Consider the following 21,779-nt stretch of genomic DNA (forward strand, 5'->3'; position numbering starts at 1 on the left):
CATGGCCATAGTAACTACACGCCCATACACCCAAAATAAAAAAATTGTGTTTAACTATAAAATACCTCCGGTCTGCTCTAACCTATATATTATTAAACTGGTAACTACTATTATATTCATTTTAAAAAAAAATATTATAAATCACACAAAAAATGTCCTGAAACTATTTGGAAACATTTTTGATGAGCTTGCTTACTTATTAGCAGTATGCCAATGTAGAGCAACTTAAATATGGCATATTTATCAGCAGTTTTTCTAGTTCTAAGTTCCTTTTTACTCACAGCTTAAACTGCATTTCATTCCATTTTGAATAATTGATCTTTCTTATATAATTTCTTGCCATGTTTGTTTACATTAAACACTATTAATAATCAGGTTAAGTTATAAAAATAAGAACTTCTTTGAATTTATCACTAGTATCGCTTTTCAAAATAACGAAAATAATTTTTTAGATTAATATTTTAATCATCAAACTGTAAACAGCATCACGAAATGGTAATAATATTGTCAATTATATAAACAACTTGTTGTTCCGATACGCCCCACAAAAGACATTTAACTGAAATTAATACTTTTCAAAAATTCCAGATCTTTTTTTAAAACCAGATTCAAAAAGAGCATAAAAAATACTCTCTTAAATTTATAAAGTTTTTGTAAATAAAGCAAATTAGCAATAGTTCAAAATAAATCTTTTGTCGTTGTATCGCTTAAGAAAATACACAAATTTTGTTTTTCGCAAACTTATTGATGCATTTCAGTACTTTTAGTGCATTTTCGTATTTCTAAAATTAGTTTTTTTTCACAATAATAAAGCACAAAAATTTAAAATATTTTATCAAAAAAAAATTTTGAAAAAAAATAATTTTTAGCTGAGATACAAGACTTCAGGCATAATTGTACCTTTATGCCCCACTGTTCTGATTTGCCCCGCTCTACCTCGATTTAAAAAAACGGCAGGTAAAAATTAATAACTTATAATTTTTCCTTACAATATCTGGCGTAGGAATGTATTTTGCTTTTTATTCAAAAAAATTTTATTCGCAAAATATTTTTTAAATAATTAAGGTGAAGCTTTACTTTTTTTTTTACCTAAAAACCTTTTTATTTTAAACAAAAAATTTTCTTTTTTAACGACTTAAATTGTTTGTTTTTTTTAATTTAACGAAGAGCTATCAGTTATAAAATTTAAAAACTTTTATTCTTTTTTTTTTTGATTGCGAAGATTAATTACATATTTAAAAAGGAAATCAATCACTAAAGTTTTTAGTTTTTACCGAAAACTGCTTGGCCATTTTTTTTAAAAGCTAATTTAATACGCATGCTCACAATAAAATCCTACCTTGAACAAATGCTTCATAACAATAACAATAATTACGCATTGTTGAATACCGTCACTCATTGTAAGGCAGGGTGGCCACAATAAGGTCCGCGGACCAACTCCGGCCCTAAGCAACCTTTTATCCGGCCCGTCAGTTAATTGTAAAGATAATAAAAAAAACTATAAACATATAAAATATTAATAAATTATATAATTAAAAAATTTTAAAATATTTTTTGTAAAAAAAGCAATTGGCTTTAAATAATTAAAAATATATTAAAAAAATCCTGCCGGCAATTATCGGCTACTCTAATTGATAACATTCTAACAACTGATATTTTTAACAGTGACTTAAATAAAGGTATTTTAAAAACAGACATATCTGACCATTTCCCTATCTTTTTTATCATAAACAACTCTAAAATTATGACCAAAACTAACATAAAAGTTAAATTACGCAACTTTAACCAAAAAAATGTTGAGCAATTTAAAACACAATTATCATTACTTCATTGGAAGAACATCGACTTTAGTGATAACGCAAACAAAATTTACGATGATTTTTTTAATACATTATACTCAGTTTATGATGCCAATTTTCCTTTACATGAAAAAACATTAAATCAAAAAAACATTAATTCTCCCTGGATTACCAAAGGTTTAAAAAAATCATCAAAAGTTAAGCAGAAATTATACATAAAATATCTAAAAAACAAATCATTCGCCAATGAGAAAATATACAAAGACTACAAAAATCTTTTTGAAAAAGTTCGAAAAAACTTAAAAAAACATTACTATTCTAAAATTCTCAATAAAGCCAAAAATACTTGTAAACGCTCCTGGGAAATAATAAAAGAAATTATCGGTAAATCAAAACCGTGCTCAGGTTCCCTGCCACACATGATCAAAGTAGATAACAATAATATAATTAATTCTCAAACAATAGCTCACGAATTTAACAAATTCTTTGTTGAAATTGGCCCTAAACTATCTAAATTAATTCCTAACACTGAAACATCAATTAAAGATTTTCTAGTACCTATGGATAATTGCATTCATTCGGATGAGTTATCTAAAGAGTTACTATTTGATGAGTTCGAAAAAGCCTTCAAAACACTAAAAAAAAATAAAGCAGTTGGACCGGACGAAATCAATGGTAACATAATTATAGATTGTTATGAACAATTAAAATATATTCTTTTTAAAGTCTTTAAATCATCAATCGAACAAGGAGCCTTTCCTGATCAATTGAAAAAAGTTATTCCACTATTTAAAGGTGGTAACAAATCTGACATTAGTAATTACCGGCCTATTTCTATCTTATCTATATTTTCAAAAATACTAGAAAGAATCATGTTCAATAGAGTATTTAATTATTTTAGTTTAAATAATTTATTATACAACAATCAGTTTGGCTTTAAGAAGAATAACTCAACCGAGCATGCAATTATTCAGTTGGTACGTGAGATTTCTAATTCTTTTGAAAAATCTAAATTTACATTAGGAATTTTTAACGATCTTTCAAAAGCATTTGATACTGTGGATCATGATATTTTACTTTATAAGCTTAATTATTACGGAATAAATGAAAGAGTTAGTAAATGGTTTCAAAGTTATTTATCCAACAGAAAACAATTTGTTTCTTGTAATGATCTTAATCATACACAGTTTTTAAATGTTTCCTGTGGTGTTCCGCAAGGTTCCATCTTAGGCCCTCTTTTATTCTTAATATATATCAACGACTTGCATAAAGCATCAAATCTTCTAAGTATTATGTTTGCTGATGACATAAACTTATTTCTATCTAACAGTGACATCTACCTACTATTCTCCATTATGAACAAAGAACTTCAAAACATATCTAAATGGTTTAAAAGTAACAAATTAACATTAAATGTAAACAAAACAAAATGGATTTTTTTCCACCCGCTCTCCAAAAAACGTTCTCTACCCCAAAATTTACCAAAAATTTTTATTGACCATAATGAAATAAAAAGAGATTCTGTAACTAAATACCTGGGGGTTTTCATTGACGAGAACATCACATGGAAACATCATATTAACTATGTCTGCTCGAAAGTTTCAAAAAGTATTGGAATTCTATATAAGGCGCGTACTCATTTAGATAAAAATAATTTAACTAAACTTTTTTATTCTTTTATTCATAGTTATATAAGTTATGGAATTATTGCCTGGGGTAGTACTGATCAAAGTAAGTTACAATGTCTCCATCGCCGTCAGAAACATGCGATCCGTGTAATTAATTTTGCGGATCGGTTCTCAAATTCCTCAATATTTTTCAATCAAATGAAAATCCTCAATGTTTATAAACTAAACGTATATAAAAATTTATCTTTTGTTTATATGTGGAAGTATGATTTATCTCCTTTAATTTTTAAAGACCTTTTTATTTTGAAACCTCTAAGCAAGTTTAACATGAGGAATAATAACTATTTAAATAAACCACTCTGTCGAACAAAGTTCAATCAATTCTGTATCACTTATCGTGCAGCTCATCTCTGGAACAAAATTATTTTGCCTAACTTCGGCTTACCCCTAACTTATTCTGCTTTTAAAATTAAATTAAAAGATCTCATTCTCTCTATTGAAAATATCTTAGAATATTTTTAATTTGTCTTATGATATATAATAATTTTGAAATGTATGTTCAATCTTTGTTTTATTCTTGTTGACAATTTGTTTCTATTTATCTAAGTACTATTTTAATATTTTTATGTTAATTTTTTACGTTCTCTTATTGAAAAAAGTTTTTATAATACTTTATGTACTCTGTTTTGTAAAAGGCTTCTGACGATAAGATCATTTGATCTTCTTTTAGAAGCCTTGTTTGTATTTGAAAAAAATATGTAATTTATATATATTACGTCAAATGTAAACAAAAACTTACGAAAAAAAAAAAAAAAATTAATCGCAGGATTAATTTCCGGCACTGCCGGCAACTACCATTTGCGTTTTTTAATTGTAAATGGCATCTTCAAAATCAAAACAACGAAAAATCGACAAGGAGTGTCGTTTCTTTAATGATGAATGGCAAACTAAATACTTTTTTGTTGAATGTAATTCAGTGCTAGTATGTTTAATATGTAATGAATCGGTTTCAGTATGCAAAGAATATAATTTAAGGAGGCACTATGATAGAAAACATTCAAAAACTTATAATCAGTTTGTCAACGAGGTGCAGAAAGAAAAATCAATTAAATTGAAAAATAAATTATTTAAACAACAAAATTTGTTAAAAAGGGGCAACACTGAAACAGAAAATGCTGCTATTGCAAGTTATGAAGTCTTCTTATAGCTAAAAATTGTAAACTATTCAGTGGTGGTGAAATTATTAAGGAATCTCTTGAAATTGTGTTCAAAAACATTTGTCCTGAAAAATTTAAAATTCTAATTAATATCTCCCTCTCAAGACAAATAATTACACGAAGAACATGTGATATTGCTGATGATCTTAGTTTGTCATTGACTGAAAAAATAAAAGCATTTCAGTATTATTCAATAGCAATTGATGAATCAACTGATATAGGTACGTGGAAATCGCGATTTACGGTACCGATTTTTATGCTAAAATTTTGGCTCTCGTTTTTTTAACTCTTTTTTAGGCAGCGTGAGACAGACGTAGTTTTGTGGAGTTGCTTTTTAGAAATATATATACACATAGATACTTTTTGGAAAGAAGAAAAGCTAATCTTGATTTTTTAAAGACTTTTATGCATGGTTACTAAACATTTTATGGGATATTTTGCTCCTGAATATTAGGTTGATGTTCTCTCATAAATTTGTGGTTGAAGAAATGTAGAGTCCGCTTTTTTTATTATTAAAACAGTTTATTTTATGCATTTTCTATGCACATGCCAAATTTCAACAAAAAATAATTATAAGCAATTAGTTTAATTAGTGTTATACCAAGTATGCCACTTTTTTCAGGTAGCCTTAGGCAAACGGTTTTTTGAGGGGTTCTTTTAAGAAACATATATAAACCTTGACAACTTTTGAAAAGAAGAAAGGTTTGGCTTGATTTTTATATAGCTATTGTGTATCGCTACCATTCTTTTTTGTGGAGTATTTTGCTGAGAATTTTGCATAAAAATTTGGTTGATGTTGTCCCTTGGATTTGTAGTCGAAGAAATGTAGAGTCCGCTTTTTTTAATATTAAAATAGTTTGCTTCATGCATTTTCTATGAACATGCCAAATTTCAACAAAAAATAATTATAAGCAATTAGTCTAATTGGTGTTGGACTTTAGGTACCTAATTTCGGTTTTTCTGTTTGTTTGTTTTTTTGGTCAGCGAAATCCGGGTGGGGTCGAAAACCGGATAAGGGGGCAACTCAAATAAAAATCTTATTTTGAATTATTTTAATTTATATTATTAGATTTAATTCAATAAGGACAAGTTTAATAAAACTGTTTTAGATGCACTAATAGATAGTAAGTTCAATTTTTTTATTCATGATAATAGTATTAATAACTATTTTCAAATCTAAAAAATATTGATTAATGTAAAAAGTTTTTTTATGTAACATAAAAAAAGAACATTTCAGATTAAAACTGTTGGTATTCAATAGCAACAGTTTTAATATTTTAAAACACTAACATTTATTATTTTAAAAACACTAAGAAGTTTTTTGTTAAGATTAAACTAATGAAGTATGTAATATCCTTATTTACATGTGGTTTATAATAGCCTATTAAACTATTGAATTGATTGTTAACTGTTAGTATCAGTAGACAATTTTATAAGGATATCACATATAAATAAAAATATTTCATACTTCATTAGTTTAATCTTAACAAAAAACTTCTTAGTGTTTTTAAAATATAACAAAAGATATCATTATTATTGTCTTTTATCATATTTGGATTTTATACTTCTTTATCTGTTGATTAGTGTTTAAATTATTATACAAGCATATCTAATATTTATTTCTTGTTTAGATCCTACCCGGCTTTTTGTAGATTTTTTAAGATTTCATAAGTATAAATCACATAAATTTTGGGTTTATTCATTAAAAAAGTATTTACATAATCACAAAGAGAAAATAGTATACAATAAGTAAATGTTAATAAACATTTATAATATCTTCCTAATATAGAAACACTTAAAAAACTAAAGGTAATGTTTTTTACTTATTGTAAAAAACATTGAGTGCTTATTGTTTACATAAGTTTATAACTATTCCTAATGTTATCTTGTTGCTTATAAATATATTATCTTTATATTTTAATTGTTATATTTTATTTTCATTTTGTTAGTATAGTTGTTGCACCTTTAGCAGAACAACTTTGAAGATTGTTATATTTGTAACTTACTGTTGATAATTTCAAATTATTTTGAGTACAACTTTTTTTCTTACTTTTAGTCGAATCTACAGTTTGCATCAGTTCGTATATGTTTATGATTAAAAAATTTGCTAAAACTTTTTAATCTGTGAATATATTTTAAAGATTACTTATTTCAAAGCCATTATTTGCAATATTCATTTTTTATTACAAATTTTGAATTTTAGTTGCATCTTTGTCTTCAACGAATCGTAAGTTTACCAATTATTACTTTTTAATATGTGTATATATTTTCGACGACTGAAATATAAATTTTTTATTAAATATTTTTTAACCTTAGTTCTTTCTACATCTGCTATAAGTGGTATGTTTACAAATTTTTACTTTTCAATATGTTTAAGCATATCTTGGCAATTAAGGTATTTATTTTTAATTACAACTTTGAAATCATTAGTTACATCTTCAGCGACTACTATGACTAGTAAGTTTAAAAACTATTGTTTGCAAACATGTACACTTCTTTCTTATCAGTTGCAAATTTTTATAAAAACTTTTTTTATCTTTAGTTCGATGTGCACAACCTTCTGCTGGTAAATTTATGATTTAAAAATGTTTTTGATTGATTATTGAATTTATGTTTCTATTTATATACACTATTTAATGCATTAGTATTGTGTTATCCCTCATAGTGCAGTAGAACAAAATTTTTACTCAAGTTAACATTTTTTAAGCTATCATTGATTAATACGTTGTTCATAGTAGTTATTAATATTATTAAATATTATTATTGTTCAGTCATATCACTTTCACAATTAATTGTTTTATGTTAAATTTTATATTAAATTGTTTTATATAAAGTTGTTTTATATTTAAATGTGTTATATTACATTTTAAAGCAGAACAGCTTTGATTGTTAAATTTGTAACTCACTGTTGAAAAATTTCAAATTATTTTGTGTACAATTTTTTTGTTATTTTTAGTCGAATCCACACAGCCTTTCACTTGTAAGTTTGTATCAGTTTGTATATGTTAATGATTATAGAATATAGAATATTTCAAATGTTGATAAATGTGAAGAGTATTTTGCATACTTATTTACTATTCTTGTTTTAGTTTATTTAAACTGTTTGTTTGACTTTGTTAATAGTTATTTGATTTTAAATTAGTTTACCTTATGTTTAAAGTTCCTAAAAATTATATTTGCATTATTGATGTTGAAATACTAGTTTCTTGTAACCGTTACTTGTTTATAGAAGGTATAAGATTTTTAAATTATTTGAAATTTTTCTGGTTTATATAATTTAGTTCATTTTTTTACATTATTTATAATGTTATTAATTTCTAATAAATTATTATATATTATTTCTTTGTTTAGGCAAATTGAATTGAAACTATAATTTATTAAGCCTTTATATATACTTTTTAGAGGCATTTTAGGGTGGATACTTCAACTTGCATTTGTAATGTGGCAAGATTTGTGAAATTATTTCCTCTTTTCAACTAAACACAATTTAAAAAATTTTTTTAAATTTTTATTGACATTTTTTTTAAGTTTGAATAAGAAGGGGGAGGGGGTCATTGGGCGTGGCACACGCCCCTCCTCTAGTAAAATAATCTCAATAAACTTAATTTAAAACCTTTTTTAAAATATCTTTTAAATTTAGGTTGGATAAGACTGAGCGGGTGGGGGGGGGTGCGTTAGGCGTGGCACATGTCCACCTCTAATGTCAATTTATACACCGCTTGTATATGCTGTAAAATAAGAAAATGTAGTTTAAACTTTTTAACACAAAACATAATCAATGTTTTTTAGGTTAAAATATTTATAAGAAAGTAACATTTCACTACGAGGGTGTTAAAACGTAACAAAGACATCCACCCTTTAATCTAAAATAGACCCTAATATTTGGAAATATAATGGAAGCAAACTTGATTAACTTTTTATGCATAAAGATAACATATTTCATGAGAAAAACACTCTTTCGTGTAAAAAGCTTGTATTTTTTTAAGGTTACGATGGTGTTACGTACCCCCTCTGGCCCTTTAAACACCCCTTTTACCTATAGAGTTATGTGAACTTGTAACCTACTCTTACATCTATCTTTTGATACCAAAGTATAGGCATTTGGATAAGATTTGACAAAGTTATAACAAATTCAGTGAGAAAAAAAATAATTTTGGAACCAGTTTCTTCAATAAATCCATATATCGAAAAATTGCTACTAAAAACGTCATAACTTTTTTTTTAATTGTTCGTTTTTAATAACTTTTTCACCATTAAAATACTGTATTGAAGGGCTTTCGAATGGTATATAACATTCTAGTATATGCTTAATTTAAAAAAATCAGTCCACCTACCTAACTGATATACCACAAACTGTTCAATTAGCTATTTTTATTCGTGGTATTGATAATGATTTTCTTGTTACTGAAGAGCTACTTGACATTTATCCTATGCAAGGCAGAACAACAGGAAAAGACATTTTTCTTTCCATGAAGAAAGTTTTTAAAAAGTTCAACATGACTTACAACAGATTAATTTCAATTACATCAGATGGCGGCAAAAAAATGATTGGAAAAAAAATGGGTGTTGTTTCCAGACTGGAAAATGAAATGGCAGAAAACAACTTGTCATTAATTAAGCTGCATTTTATTATTTATCAGCAAAATTTAACAGCAAAGACTATGGATGTGGAAAATGTAATGTCTGTAGTAGTTAAAGCAATAAACAGCATTAAGCCCAGTGCATTACAAAGTAGGCAATTTGAGGCTTTTCTTGCTGAAATTGACTCTGAATATGGTGGTCTGCTTTATTATACTGAGGTGAGATGGCTTTCTAGAGTTAATATGCTGAAAAGAACTTATGATTTGAGACAAAATATGTTGGATTTTTTCAAAATTATCAAAAAGATTATCCACCAGAGCTAGAAGAAAAAAAGTTTATTGAAAAATTTGCATTTCTAGTAGACTTGACCCAACATTACAATATACTTAACAAAGAAATCCAAGGAAAAGATCAATTGACCCAACATTACAATATACTTAACAAAGAACTCCAAGGAAAAGATCAATTGACCCAACATTACAATATACTTAACAAAGAACTCCAAGGAAAAGATCAATTAAAAAATGTACAACATTCTAGCTTTTCAGTTGAAATTAACTTTGTGGGAGCAGAAATTAAGAACTGGAAATTTCAGTCATTTTCCAACTTTGGGTGAGCTGAATCCTGGAAACACAGCAAAATTTGTTACCTGTATTGTTGAATTGAAAACAAGATTTTCAAAAAGGTTTGCAGATGTTAAGAATCATGCAGACAAAAATCCAATTGTTCACAGTGCCGTTCTCTGCTGGCATTGAAACTGTACCAGATAAATTCCAAATGGAGTTAATTGATCTTCAATGCAGCGATGCTTTGAGAGAAGCATATAATAAACAAAATTTATTGTTATTTTACAAAAATCTTGACCAAAATAAGTACACCAACTTAGTCAACAATGCAAAAAAAATGGGTGTCTTGTTTGGTAGCTCATATTTGTGTGAAAGTGTTTTTTCTCGTATGAAATTTGCAAAATCCAAAACAAGATCTGATACTAACTTGCAGAATACATTAAGAATCGCAACCAGTCAGTTGCTTATTGACATTAAAAATATTGTGAAAAAAAGGCAGGTTTGTGATTACCAATAAACTATAATTTGTATTATACCTAATAGCCTTGTGACCAGCATATGTTGTTAGCAAGTAAATATGTGTGTTTGAGTGTTATTCCTTTGCAAATTAATCTTCTTAAATAAAATATTTAAAAAACTATATTGTTAAAAATCTCCGGCCCCATTTAACAGTTGAAAAACTAACTTTGGCCCTTATCAAAAAAGTTGTGGCCACCCCTGTTGTAAAGAATAAAAAGTAGAAAATAAAATATAGCATATTAGCTAAAAAATATATAAATTTTTGTTCACTAAAATAAGGAAAATAAATTTTTTTACTAAAATAAATTTTGACAGGTCTGCTTCGAAATGAACTTTGTGCAGACCTGTCAATCTTTAGTTTACTAAAGATTAAATTATTAAATTAAGTAACTATTAAATTTGAACGTTTATTTTCCGCTTTTTAGTACAAAAAAGATTTTTTATATTTTATTTGATGGACAATCAACATCGGAATAAGGATTTGAAAAGATAGCCTAGCAAAAGCTGTTTTTATACAATACCTTAGAAACATTCTCTTGCTAGGCTCATCCCTTAACATGGATGGGCCTAGCAATAGAAAGTCTGGAGGCAAAAGAAAGAAGAAAAACATTTAAAGCGAATTGTAAACCTAAATTTTTTTGCGTCTTTGCAAAAGTTTTAAATAGATAATCTGATGAATTTTCACAAGAGGCGCTCGATGCTGAGGAAAAATTTAGCTCAGAACGTCGAAGTATTATTTACCGAATGGATAAGTCAAAATAATGGCCTGATTAAGTTTGTCACAAAAAATTAGCAAAAAGAGGTGTTAATGCCACTGATTTTTCAAGATCTGAAACCCGTGACAATGAACTTAGCGACGCACCTCCAATGAGTTATTTTTTCAAAAACTAGTAAATGGAGAAAAGAAAGAACGCGATTGGCTGGTATATCATGCTTAGAGAGGTAGTGTTTACTGCAAAAGCTTGCTTCTTTTTTAGGAACACTAAGTGTTCTTTAGCAAACGAAGATTGTGCAACTGTAAAGTTTCTCTTTCAATCAGTTCAAGGCAATCTGTGAGCATGAGCAATTAGCTGAACATAATAACGCCTTTTCTATCTTAGTTAATCAAAGTGAATACATTTATTTATCAGCAGAATTTATCGCAATTTTGTTAAATAGTTTCAGAATGAAAAGAATTATTAGAAAATGTCCTGCTTTTCAAACGGGTTATTATCAGTTACAAGGTACAATTTATTGTACCTTGTAACTAATAATAACCTTGTACAATTTACAAGGTTATTTTAAGATCTTAGTTGCTAATAGTATTTTTACATTTGAAAAATGCGATTTGAAAGTCGCCTTAAAAAAAGCTGAACAATAACAAAACACAACAGCCGAGCACGATAGTAAAAGTTATAAGACATTTTAGGAAAACGGATCAGCTGGAGACGACCGTAATCATAGTCATCTGGAGCACAATTATGGAAAGGTACAACAAAGTGAACAAAATGCTTCAAATTGTTGAAATTGACTTACCAGAGGTGAATGAATAGCTTTCTGTCTATTTTCGTTCAACAGGTCAAATTAAATTTTGACAAATTGAAAAAGAAGCAAAAATGTCGGTGATATAACTGCTGACCAAAAACGAAAAAAAAAAGAAAGAAAGAGCCAACATGATGAATTGACATACGTTAATTGAGGCATAAAATATTACTGGAATATAGGGAAAATGATTGCTGAGGTCAATGTCATCATGGATTGACTTTTAATTGAGTTTGAAAGGCGAAAGTAAGTTTATGCTCTATTAACTCTTGTTTTGGATTTCTTGTCCATCTTTCAGTTATGGAATTTGTTGCAATCACATTGCAACCCTAGAGCTTTTAAAGATGCTGGAATTTATTTTTTATATGTCTGCATTTCAAGAGCTTCGTTTCCACTTTAATTGATACTGGCACCAGTGACCAAAGAGACAATAACAAAAAAGAGTGATAATAAAAACTATTTTATGTTGGATTTTAATAAATTTACTTAAAAAAAAAATTTTGTAATTAGATCGGGTGAATAAAAAAAAGCAATTGCTTTTACTCAGTAATTGGTCAACTTTACGTGAATAAAAACTTTAGTGATTTTGGTCAAGTTTTTATTCGCGTAAAGCAATTACTCAGCGTTTTTGGAGTATATTGCTTAACTTTACCTGAATAAAAATTTGAGCAATTCTGCTCAAATTTTTATTCACGTAAAGCTAAAAAGTTACTCCAAAAACGCTGACTAAAAGCAATTGGATTTTTTTTATTCACCCGGCCTATAATTTCAAAATATGAAAAAATGATTCAGGCCGCTTTTGCTTAAGGGTGTCGATATATTTTCTATTTATATAAAAAATTCAAACACTTTAACGACTTTTTATTTTAACATAATAATAAAAAAATTTAAAAAAATAATTAAAAAAAAGAAGCGTCAGAATAGTTATTTTTAAATTGCTTGCAAAGTAAAAGTTAAAGAAAGAAGAAAAAATTATTGAAAATTATCTAATCATCTAAGAAACCATGGTAACGTTTTTGTTCATCAGAAGCTTCATTATCCGCTGCATTGGTTACTACGTAAGTGTTGTCCACAATCTAAAGTTATTTTTATTTTTGAACGAGAATTAATTATAAAAAACTTAATTTCATTCAATTTATTCAAAAAGTAAAAATCAAAACCTCCGGATGTTGCACATCGTAGAAAGCTGGGTTTATTTTTTTGGCACAAGGGATCCACGAGAAATCAAACAACTGGTTGTATATTGCAGTTCCAAACAAAAGCAGTAAAAACCCGTCAACTAAGCAAATGAATAAATTATTTGTAAGAAATAATATAATTTAATGTCTCATTTCAACACTAAAAAGAAATTGCCTACATTAAGTACTTCGCTAAACATTTTAATTTTATTTTTTTATTTTATTATACATTTTATTATAACAAAAAATTTTTTAAAACCAAAACATACAACTTACTCTGAATTAAACCGTATTGTTTGTCAAATGGCTCGCCATAATGCTAAAAATATTTAGGTAAGTCTATAAAGCAGGATAAAAATAGATAATGAAATAAATAAAATTTAGTAAATAGCAAAAAATATTGTTAGATAAAACGAACTAAAGCATTTTTTAATACTATTCAAATAATTCAATTATATTTGCAAATTAAATATTTAAATTTATTTGAAATAGGTTGTAGCCAAAACAACAAAATAAAAAGCTTAAACGTGATCAAACTGACCCCATTTCCATAATATAGGATAAGACTGCAAACCCATACCACACACGTGCGACATGCATCTAACAAAGTTCGGTGTACAGCTGAAAAAAAACAATAAAAGAATGACAGAAAATTTAAACATCATAGTAATTATTGATTGAACTATTTTAAATCTTTATTTTTAATATACCTGTCATAGAACGAGTCACAGATAATCCAAAGAAATTGTAAAATGCAATCGACAACAAATAGACAACTATAAAGGTAATGCTAAAATAATATCCAGTTAAAACAAACAAATAAAAGTAAGACAAAAAAAAACATTTTATTTTTAAGTTTCACTTATAGCAGGGTGTCTGCCAATATTTTAAGGTGGATTTCCCTGATTTTTCTCTGATATTTCCCTGAACCTGTTTTCCCTTATTTAATCTAAAGTTACCCAAACTTAACTTCAGAAATAGACTTGGATTCTTCTATAAAATCTTTAAATGCAAAAGCATAAACATCAATATAACCCATTATATTATATAACCCACATTTAAAGAGAAGTTCAGAAAACTCATTATTATGAACTTAAGTTCATAAACCTGCTGAATAAAATTTTTTATGTGTACAATATACAATCCACTTAAGTTATGTAAATTTAAAGAAGAGTCATTTATCCCCTTACATGATAATCCCCTAATTTTTTTGCAGATATCTGAATTCCCTGACTTTCCCCTGTTTTTCCTGATCTGGCAGATACCCGGTACAGGCAGATTTAATGTTGCAGTTTCATTTTAAAAAACGCGTTTAGTGTCTCTACCTGCACATTTCAAAATAAAACTGTACAAAGCATATTAGAAGTAAAAAAAAAGATTAATGTTATTAATTTATTATAAAACAAAAATAATTTTAAATAAAGAAAATAAGCATTAAATGGTTTAAGTTTCTGTAAATCGAAAAAAATCGTAAAACTGATGTTTTAAATAAATTTGACAAAACATTGTATTTTATGACAACCAAAATTATCAAAGGATACCCCTTAAATTATCCATGACAGTGAATCAATAAATTATTGTAACTGAAATCAAAAGCAGATAAAAGCTTTAAGTATGAAGAAAAAAGAAAAAATTATACAATCCTGTTTTAAACAAAACTTGAAACTTGATTAACGTGACACTTAATCTATATTATAATAGCTTAGTCATATGCAAGCAGTCATTTTGAGTCAGATCAGGTTATCCTGCTACTAGTAACATGTAACACAGTACAATCTGCTTCATGTCCTGCTGCCTTGTAGGATACACCTTTTTAGGCAAAGGCTAGAAGATGCCAACACCCCCTGCCTTGGGGCTCTTGGTTGAGTAAAGGCTAGAGATGGTGTCTCAATAAAAATACTCATCTTGGGCAGATATTAAATGCACCCGGCTACTGTCTTGTAGAAGGCCTCCTAGGCAAAGACTTAAGGGGTAAACAGATTCTATCTGTTGACCAGCCTCGCACCCCTTCTTCATTTATTAGGCTGGCGCAGATGTATTTTTAATACATTGTTTCCAGTTTAGGATGTTGAATGCTGGATCTTCTTGACTCAATGCATGGGTTTTGCTTGTGTCTCTGTTTTTATGACTAGGCAACTCATTCTATTATCTCCTAATGAGGGTACAGCTCTAAAACTCAGTTTTATGGTTCTGAGGCCGGCTGGTAGTCAGGTCTCCCGAACTCTGTGGTAGCTCTCAGAGAGGCTGATTCCATCAACAGCTGAAAAATATCAAAGTATTAACAGCGCCATGTTGCGCATGGATGGTGTCCCTGTTTGTACTTTTGGTGTGCATTGCAGAGGCCACATTTGGAGCCCTTTGTTACAGCGTAGGGTTTTTTAGTAGTAATGAGGCAATTGCTTGGGCTATTAAATAATGTTCTGAGTACTATCTATGCTTTGAGTCAAGTTCTTCAATCTAGTTTAAAAATGAATAAAGTCATAAAAACTATAAAACACAAAAAACCATCATCATCACCAAGTTCTCTATCATTCACTAATATTCGTGGTCTTCTAAGTAACTTTTCTTCTGTTGAGTCTTATCTCTTGCAAAGTTCACTAGACCTACTTGCTCTTTGTGAGACTAATTTGAGTTCAGTTGTCTCATCTTGTGATCTTAGTGTTGATGGTTATCTTCCTTTAATTCGCAAAGACTCCAATAGTTACATGCTTGGCCTGGGCATTTACATTCGTAAGAATTCACCCATTTGTCGTGAAACTAGATTTGAATCCACAGACTATTCTTTCATGTGCTTTCGTTTAGCACCACTACACTTTATTGCCTTTCTCTTTGTTCTATATCGCTCTCCTTTATCTCAAGACTGCACTCTTTTTGATGTTATTTTTGATCATATTGACCAAGCCCTCTCTCTTTATCCATCAGCTAATATAGTTGTTGTCGGTGACTTAAATGCTCACCACTCTGAATGGCTTGGCTCTAGTGTCAGCAATTCGGCAGGCATTAAAGCCCACAACTTTTGCCATTCTCAATCCCTAACTCAAATAGTCAACTTTCCAACTCGCTTTCCTGACAACCCGAATCATTTACCTTCTCTACTCGACTTATCTACTATACTCGACTTTCTGCTTCTGATCCTAGTCAGTGCTCAGTTTCTCCACATTCACCCTTAGGTGCTTCTGATCACAGTTTGATCTCTTTAAAACTAATATCTCATTCTTCTTCATCACCTGAATCCCCCTATTATCAAACCTCTTAAAACTACAGTAAAGCTGACTGGGATTCTTTTCGTGATGGCCCTTGGGTAGAAATCTTTTGTCTTCCTGTCGACAAATGTGCTTCTTACATAACTTTGAGGATTTAGGCTGGCATTGAATCTTTTGTTCCCTCTTGACGATTCCAGGTCAAGCCTCACTCTCCACCATGGTTTTCCTCACATTGTGCTGCTGCGATTGCCAGTCGAAACCGTTACTTCCATATTTATCAGCAAAACAATTCTCCAGAAAACAGACGTCTGTTTATTACTGCTACAAACAATTGTAAAAAAGTTTTGTCTAACGCCAAAACCCCCTATTCTCAGGTCATGAAATCTCATATATATATATATATATATATATATATATATATATATATATATATATATATATATATATATATATATATATATATATATATATATATATATATATATATATATATATATATATAAGCTTTATTTAAGTTCTTTCACTTTGAGAAAAATATCTTACTTTTGAATTATGTTATATAACGTTATTTGGTCTTTTACTGAAAAAACTTTGTCCCACGTTTTTCAGTTTCTAAAACTTTTTAGGATTTAGAAACTATATAAACTTCAATATTATTTTTGTAACTAAATTAGACTATTTTTGAACTTTTTGTATAGTTACTATTCTTTAATATTTTTTAAACTAATTGTTTCCCAAATTTTACATAAAATTTCCTTTTCTTTATAATTAAGAATTTTTTCTGCAGCCATTTAAAACAGTTTTTTTCATGCTTCACATATTCAAAGCGTGAAAAACTTATTCTCATCAATCTGAAATGTTAAACAAATTATTAAATTAAAAACAGTGTTTCACTTATAGACGCACAATTCTTTCCCAATCATTATATGCAGTAAACGCAGTATTCCAAAAGAAACAAATAAAAAAATTTTCAGGGAACAAAACGCTATTATGTTGCACAGCCACCCAACTGTCTCTCTTATACACAGTATACTCAACATAGCCACCCAACTGTCTATCTTTTACGCGCTACACTTAACACAACCACCCAACTGTCTATCTTATACGCAGCTAGCTCATCGATAATAAAATGCATCTGAATAAATAAATGCACTGATAATAGAAAAATTCAGTGATAATAATAAAACAGGCATATCTAAAAATAAGAGAGTTCTCTGTCGTTGTCAAATAACTATTTATACTTTAAATAATGTTATAACATGTTATATTACAACATTCACCTGGTCTTGTAATACCATTACGTACTTATTTTCATAATCTTTATTGCTTTTGTCAATATTTTTACCATAATCTAATGTTGTAATAAAAATCATAGTTCTGTTTAAAACTCTTCTCTAAATAAATTTTCATATTATTAATTTTCATATTATTTATATTTGATATTATTATCAAGAAACTTTTATGCTTATTATCTTACATTCTTTTAATTTTCATATGCACAATTTTCGTCTTGTATTATTATTCAGAGAACTTCTTATATCCTTCACTACATGTTTAAATCTTTACATTTTTGCAGGCAATATTTTTTTTTTCTACTATCATATATTACTTGATTTTTAGTGATGATTTTAAGTTGTGCTGGTTGTTCATTTTTTTACACTTTAGATTGGTTAACAAAATTCGAATGAAGTATCTATGACAGCGTTCAAGTTTTTTGAAGACTCTTTTGTGTTTTATTTAATTTTAAAAGGGTTTTTAATAGGGTATATTGCCATTTGATTGTTTTTGGTTTATATATGCTGTAAGTGCCTATTTGGTTTAAATGGTCTTAGGGGGAAATTTATTAGTATTTTCTGTTTGCATACTTTAGTTGCATTAGTTTTGTTCTAGTGTTTTTATCAGAATTTTAATTTATTGTGCTTAGTGTTTTCTGCTGGTGGTATAGTATGTGATTTATTTAGTTATTTTTATTTATATTGTACAGTAGATCTACACTTTTTATATCATATCATCAAAAATATTAGTATTTTACAAGTTTGGGTATGGTTGGGCTATTTGTAGTGAGTCCTTTTTTACTGCAGTATGGATTAGGCATAACTTGCCAGGTAAAGCATAAGTGGCAATGACGGGATAAACTAACTATTAGTGCTGATCCTCATCGAAACGCCAATCAATAGATGCGACTCTGAGGAGATGTTTATTACTTAATCACTACAGAAATTATGTTTACACATAAGCATTAATGTTTGTTTTTTCATTCTGAGGCATTGTATGCGTACAACATTGTTGTACGCATACAATGTTGTACGCATACAATGTACACATAACAGTGCCAATAGAAAATATGTTGTTTATGGTAAATATTGATGTTAACATTGTTATGGGAACTTATGATGTAGTTGGTGCATTTATTAGTTTTAACAGGTTAGGATGTCCACACTTTTTAGACACTTTTCATTTAATACCATAGGTGAATCTGTGATATGTGCATAACTTTTCATCTTTATTGAAACATAAAATGTTGATTAGTTTTTGCTCATTCCATTCATGATCCATTCATTCATGATGCTACATCCAGTTTTAAATCTAAAAAGTGCTTTGACACATCTCCATCCAATTGTTCATTAGTGAATAACCCATCGATTACATTCAGTTACCATCTATACTATCTATAGATTGCAACCGCTTTGTTGATTTAAAGTGAATTCTTCATAATTCATTATATAAGGCTCTAAAACTAAAAATTAAATAAAACAATCATAAATGGAATCCATTCTTTCGAAAACTATTATTAAAACATAGTATAAAAAAATTAAAATAATTGAATTCTAAATTATTTCTTACCAATAATTATTTGCTAAAAAAGGAAAGTTTTGAAGCTCTTTTTTTTTTTTTGAAGTTTTAAAGGCAATCAGAAATATATTAAATTGGATATCATTAATGTTTGTCAAAGTAAATACCAGGGTTTTTGGAGTTTAACCTATAAAATAATGCCAAGAATTATAAATTAAGGGAATTAATTTATTAAATAATTTCCTCAATATCATGTAGTAAAAAAATACATAGGAAATATTCTTTGAAAGCAATCAAAAACAATTAAAATTGATTTTTTTAGAGAAAAAGATGGTAATTTTTTGTAAATTTGTATGTAAATTTTCTTTTCATATAGCTGTTTACATTTTTCAAACATATTTCAAGTTAATATCTTTTTCAAATCTTTTGGCTTCAGTATTTATAGTGGTCTAAAGTTGGAACCGTTTTTTTAAAAGCCTGTTTCTCACTGCTTATTTTCTAAGATGCCAATGCAACCACATTCAATTTTATTTTTTAATGGAAGATAAAACAGCTATTATCTAGTGAAAAAAAATTCATGTGGCCATGATAGCTTTAACAGCTTCAGTCACTCAAAGTTTATGCTTTTTAGGATTTTTGTACTTCTAGACTGATTTCTGGACAGCATTTATTTTTTGAGCTTTTATTTTTCATTTTTTTTTTATAAAACTTGTGACTTGGTATTACAGTGTGTCATTTAAAAGTATTTACCAGATAACTATATATCATGTTTAGGAAAAGCCTAAAATTAACCATAAGCGAGACTAGGTTTTTTCAAACTGAGACGAGACTTAGACGAGACTTAGACGAGAAGTTAGCACTTCTCGTGAGACCAAGAACAAGACGAGACGAGAAATTTAACAATTTTTGAAAACAAATTTATTAAAATCCAAGTAAAAAAAAAAAAAATGTAAACATGGTTTTGACAAATAGACACAAATGACATTTGTCAAATGTAAACAATTTTTTCAAATATTAATTTAGAATTTTTTTGCCAAACTTTTCCAACAAGACAATGTTTTCTCTGATTAAGATGATTTGTTCTACTTTTTCTGGGTGTAAGTTGTGTCTGGATGATCGGACGACATTTCCATCTGAGCTAAAAACTTTCTCTGATTTAGTTGAACTTGCTGGAATAGCTAAAATTTGTTTAGCTAATGAAGAGAGTTCTGGTAATGTATTTGAATGCAATTTCCACCAATCAAGAATCGGAAAGTCTTTTTTGGGAGATATTCATACTGGCACATTTCGCTCAAAATAGGATTCAGTTCAGATGTTGGCTCTTGTGTTTCAGGTTTGACGTTTAACTTGCGCTTCAGTTTTGAATTAGGGGACAAATCTGCTGAAAGGACTCTGGCAACAGGTTGGCACTCAACATTATCCTTAACCTGTGAGGCTAACCATTCTTTTGTTGTTTGAAATTTTTTGAAGAGCTTTAAGTGAAGTCCCTTTAAAGCAGGATTTAAGAAGTTTGCTGCAGCACTCAATAAGTTTCTAATGTGACAAAGAGGAAATCTTTTCTCAATGCAGCTTTTCAAGTTTTTTGCATACAAGACACCATAGCCATTTTTTCCATCCGTCTCAATAAATTGATCAATTTTGTCATGGATTAAATAAAGAGAATTGGCGACAGTGTTAATTGTTGAAATAGACTCAGCCGACCACGTTTCTGTAGCTTCTTTAAGTGGTGCAAAAATTTCTACTGCTCCCTCAATTGATTTCCACTGTGATGCACTGATGGTCTTTGAAGAAAAAATATCTTCATTTGCACATAAGCTAATAATTGCACTCTTTAGATGTAGGACAGAAGCCATGCAATCCAGTTCACTATTCAATCTTGTGTCAACAGATTGGCGTAACTGTCTAAAATTGATTCGTCTGATTCTGATTCAAGCAACTCAGCTGCAACTGTTGACTGGTGAGTTAAAGAAGCCAAATCTTGGCATGTTTGCAGCGCATCATCCATTCCAGCAGTCATTCCAAATGAGTCTCGAACTGCACATTGCAAAATATGATTGTTGCACAAGTATTGGTCAAGGTGCTTTGACAATTTGACTGCAAGTTTCATGTTTCTTGCCTGGTCGTTCACGCAGTACATTGGCAAATCAGCAGGCAAACTTAGTTCTTCTAAGAAAGAATCCAGCTTTCCTTCAATTAAGGTACCTGTGTGTCTGCCTGGGAACTGTTGGACATGGGGTGTCCAGTGATGTAGTCTCCAATTTTCGTCAATAGCTTGAAAAGTCCAAGAGATGTAGCTGTCCTGAGCTCTAGAAGTCCAAAGGTCAGAAGTAAATGCAGCACTTTTTGGATTTAACGTAATCTCCGTTATTATGCTCTTCATTCCAGCTTGAACTTCTCTTGACCGAATTGAAAGCTTTCTTGAATATGTTGTTCTGTGATGAAGGCTCAGTTTAGGGTTTGCAATGTCAAACATTTTCTTGAAACCTCTTCCTTCGACTGCTGAAAAGGATGCCAGATCAGTGCAAAAGTAATCCAGCATTGCAGAGTCAAACTGTTTTTAAATGGAATTGTCTTTGTCATATTTGGACTTTGTTTCAAGCATTTCGAGCATGGTTTGTAGTTTCTTCTTAGGAGGAGGAAGAAGAGAGTCGTCAGTTTTTTCAGAATACTCAACGTAATCTTGGCTGTGTTTTTTTTCGAGGTAACGATGAAGTCCGCTTGTGTTTCCATCTTTTGTTTTCAAAGACTTTTTGCACGCCTTGCATTCAGCACTG

The 21,779-nt window shown here is 29.1% G+C and overlaps 3 protein-coding genes across 3 annotated transcripts in view; 2 read left to right on the forward strand and 1 right to left on the reverse strand.

The window, feature by feature from the left end:
- The first annotated feature begins 7,094 nt into the window (after window positions 1-7,094).
- LOC136087109 (general transcription factor II-I repeat domain-containing protein 2-like) lies at window positions 7,095-9,841 on the forward strand. Its single transcript, XM_065809615.1, has 6 exons — window positions 7,095-7,101; window positions 7,187-7,210; window positions 7,601-7,624; window positions 7,787-7,845; window positions 8,970-9,443; window positions 9,494-9,841. The coding sequence occupies exons 1-6, from the start codon at window positions 7,095-7,097 to the stop codon at window positions 9,839-9,841; spliced, it is 936 nt and encodes a 311-aa protein (XP_065665687.1).
- An 89-nt stretch (window positions 9,842-9,930) lies between these two features.
- LOC136087110 (general transcription factor II-I repeat domain-containing protein 2B-like) lies at window positions 9,931-10,308 on the forward strand. The gene has a single exon (XM_065809616.1). The coding sequence runs from the start codon at window positions 9,931-9,933 to the stop codon at window positions 10,306-10,308; it is 378 nt and encodes a 125-aa protein (XP_065665688.1).
- Window positions 10,309-12,680: 2,372 nt separating this feature from the next.
- The window catches only part of LOC100202425 (solute carrier family 35 member F6), a 36,146-nt gene continuing 27,047 nt past the window's right edge, over window positions 12,681-21,779 (reverse strand). Inside the window, exons 11-15 of the mRNA XM_065809112.1 lie at window positions 13,720-13,785; window positions 13,551-13,630; window positions 13,286-13,328; window positions 12,992-13,110; window positions 12,681-12,907 (exon numbers count right to left, since the gene is read on the reverse strand). Of these exons, the coding sequence (XP_065665184.1) occupies window positions 12,818-12,907; window positions 12,992-13,110; window positions 13,286-13,328; window positions 13,551-13,630; window positions 13,720-13,785 (398 nt within the window). The 3' untranslated portion in view covers window positions 12,681-12,817. The remainder of the gene's footprint in view (window positions 12,908-12,991; window positions 13,111-13,285; window positions 13,329-13,550; window positions 13,631-13,719; window positions 13,786-21,779) is intronic.

This window comes from Hydra vulgaris, chromosome 11 (genome assembly GCF_038396675.1).
Source record: "Hydra vulgaris chromosome 11, alternate assembly HydraT2T_AEP".
Lineage (NCBI taxonomy): Eukaryota > Metazoa > Cnidaria > Hydrozoa > Anthoathecata > Hydridae > Hydra > Hydra vulgaris.

Bases quoted from the DNA above. Each gene is read 5' to 3' on its own strand.
- LOC136087109 (XM_065809615.1), top strand. The intron at 7,846-8,969 runs GTTTCTTGTAAC...TAAAAAAATCAG, and splicing joins TTATTGATGTTGAAATACTA to TCCACCTACCTAACTGATAT. The intron at 9,444-9,493 runs GTGAGATGGCTT...TTATGATTTGAG, and splicing joins GTCTGCTTTATTATACTGAG to ACAAAATATGTTGGATTTTT.
- LOC136087110 (XM_065809616.1), top strand. From the start codon at position 9,931: ATGCAGACAAAAATCCAATTGTTCACAGTGCCGTTCTCTGCTGGCATT.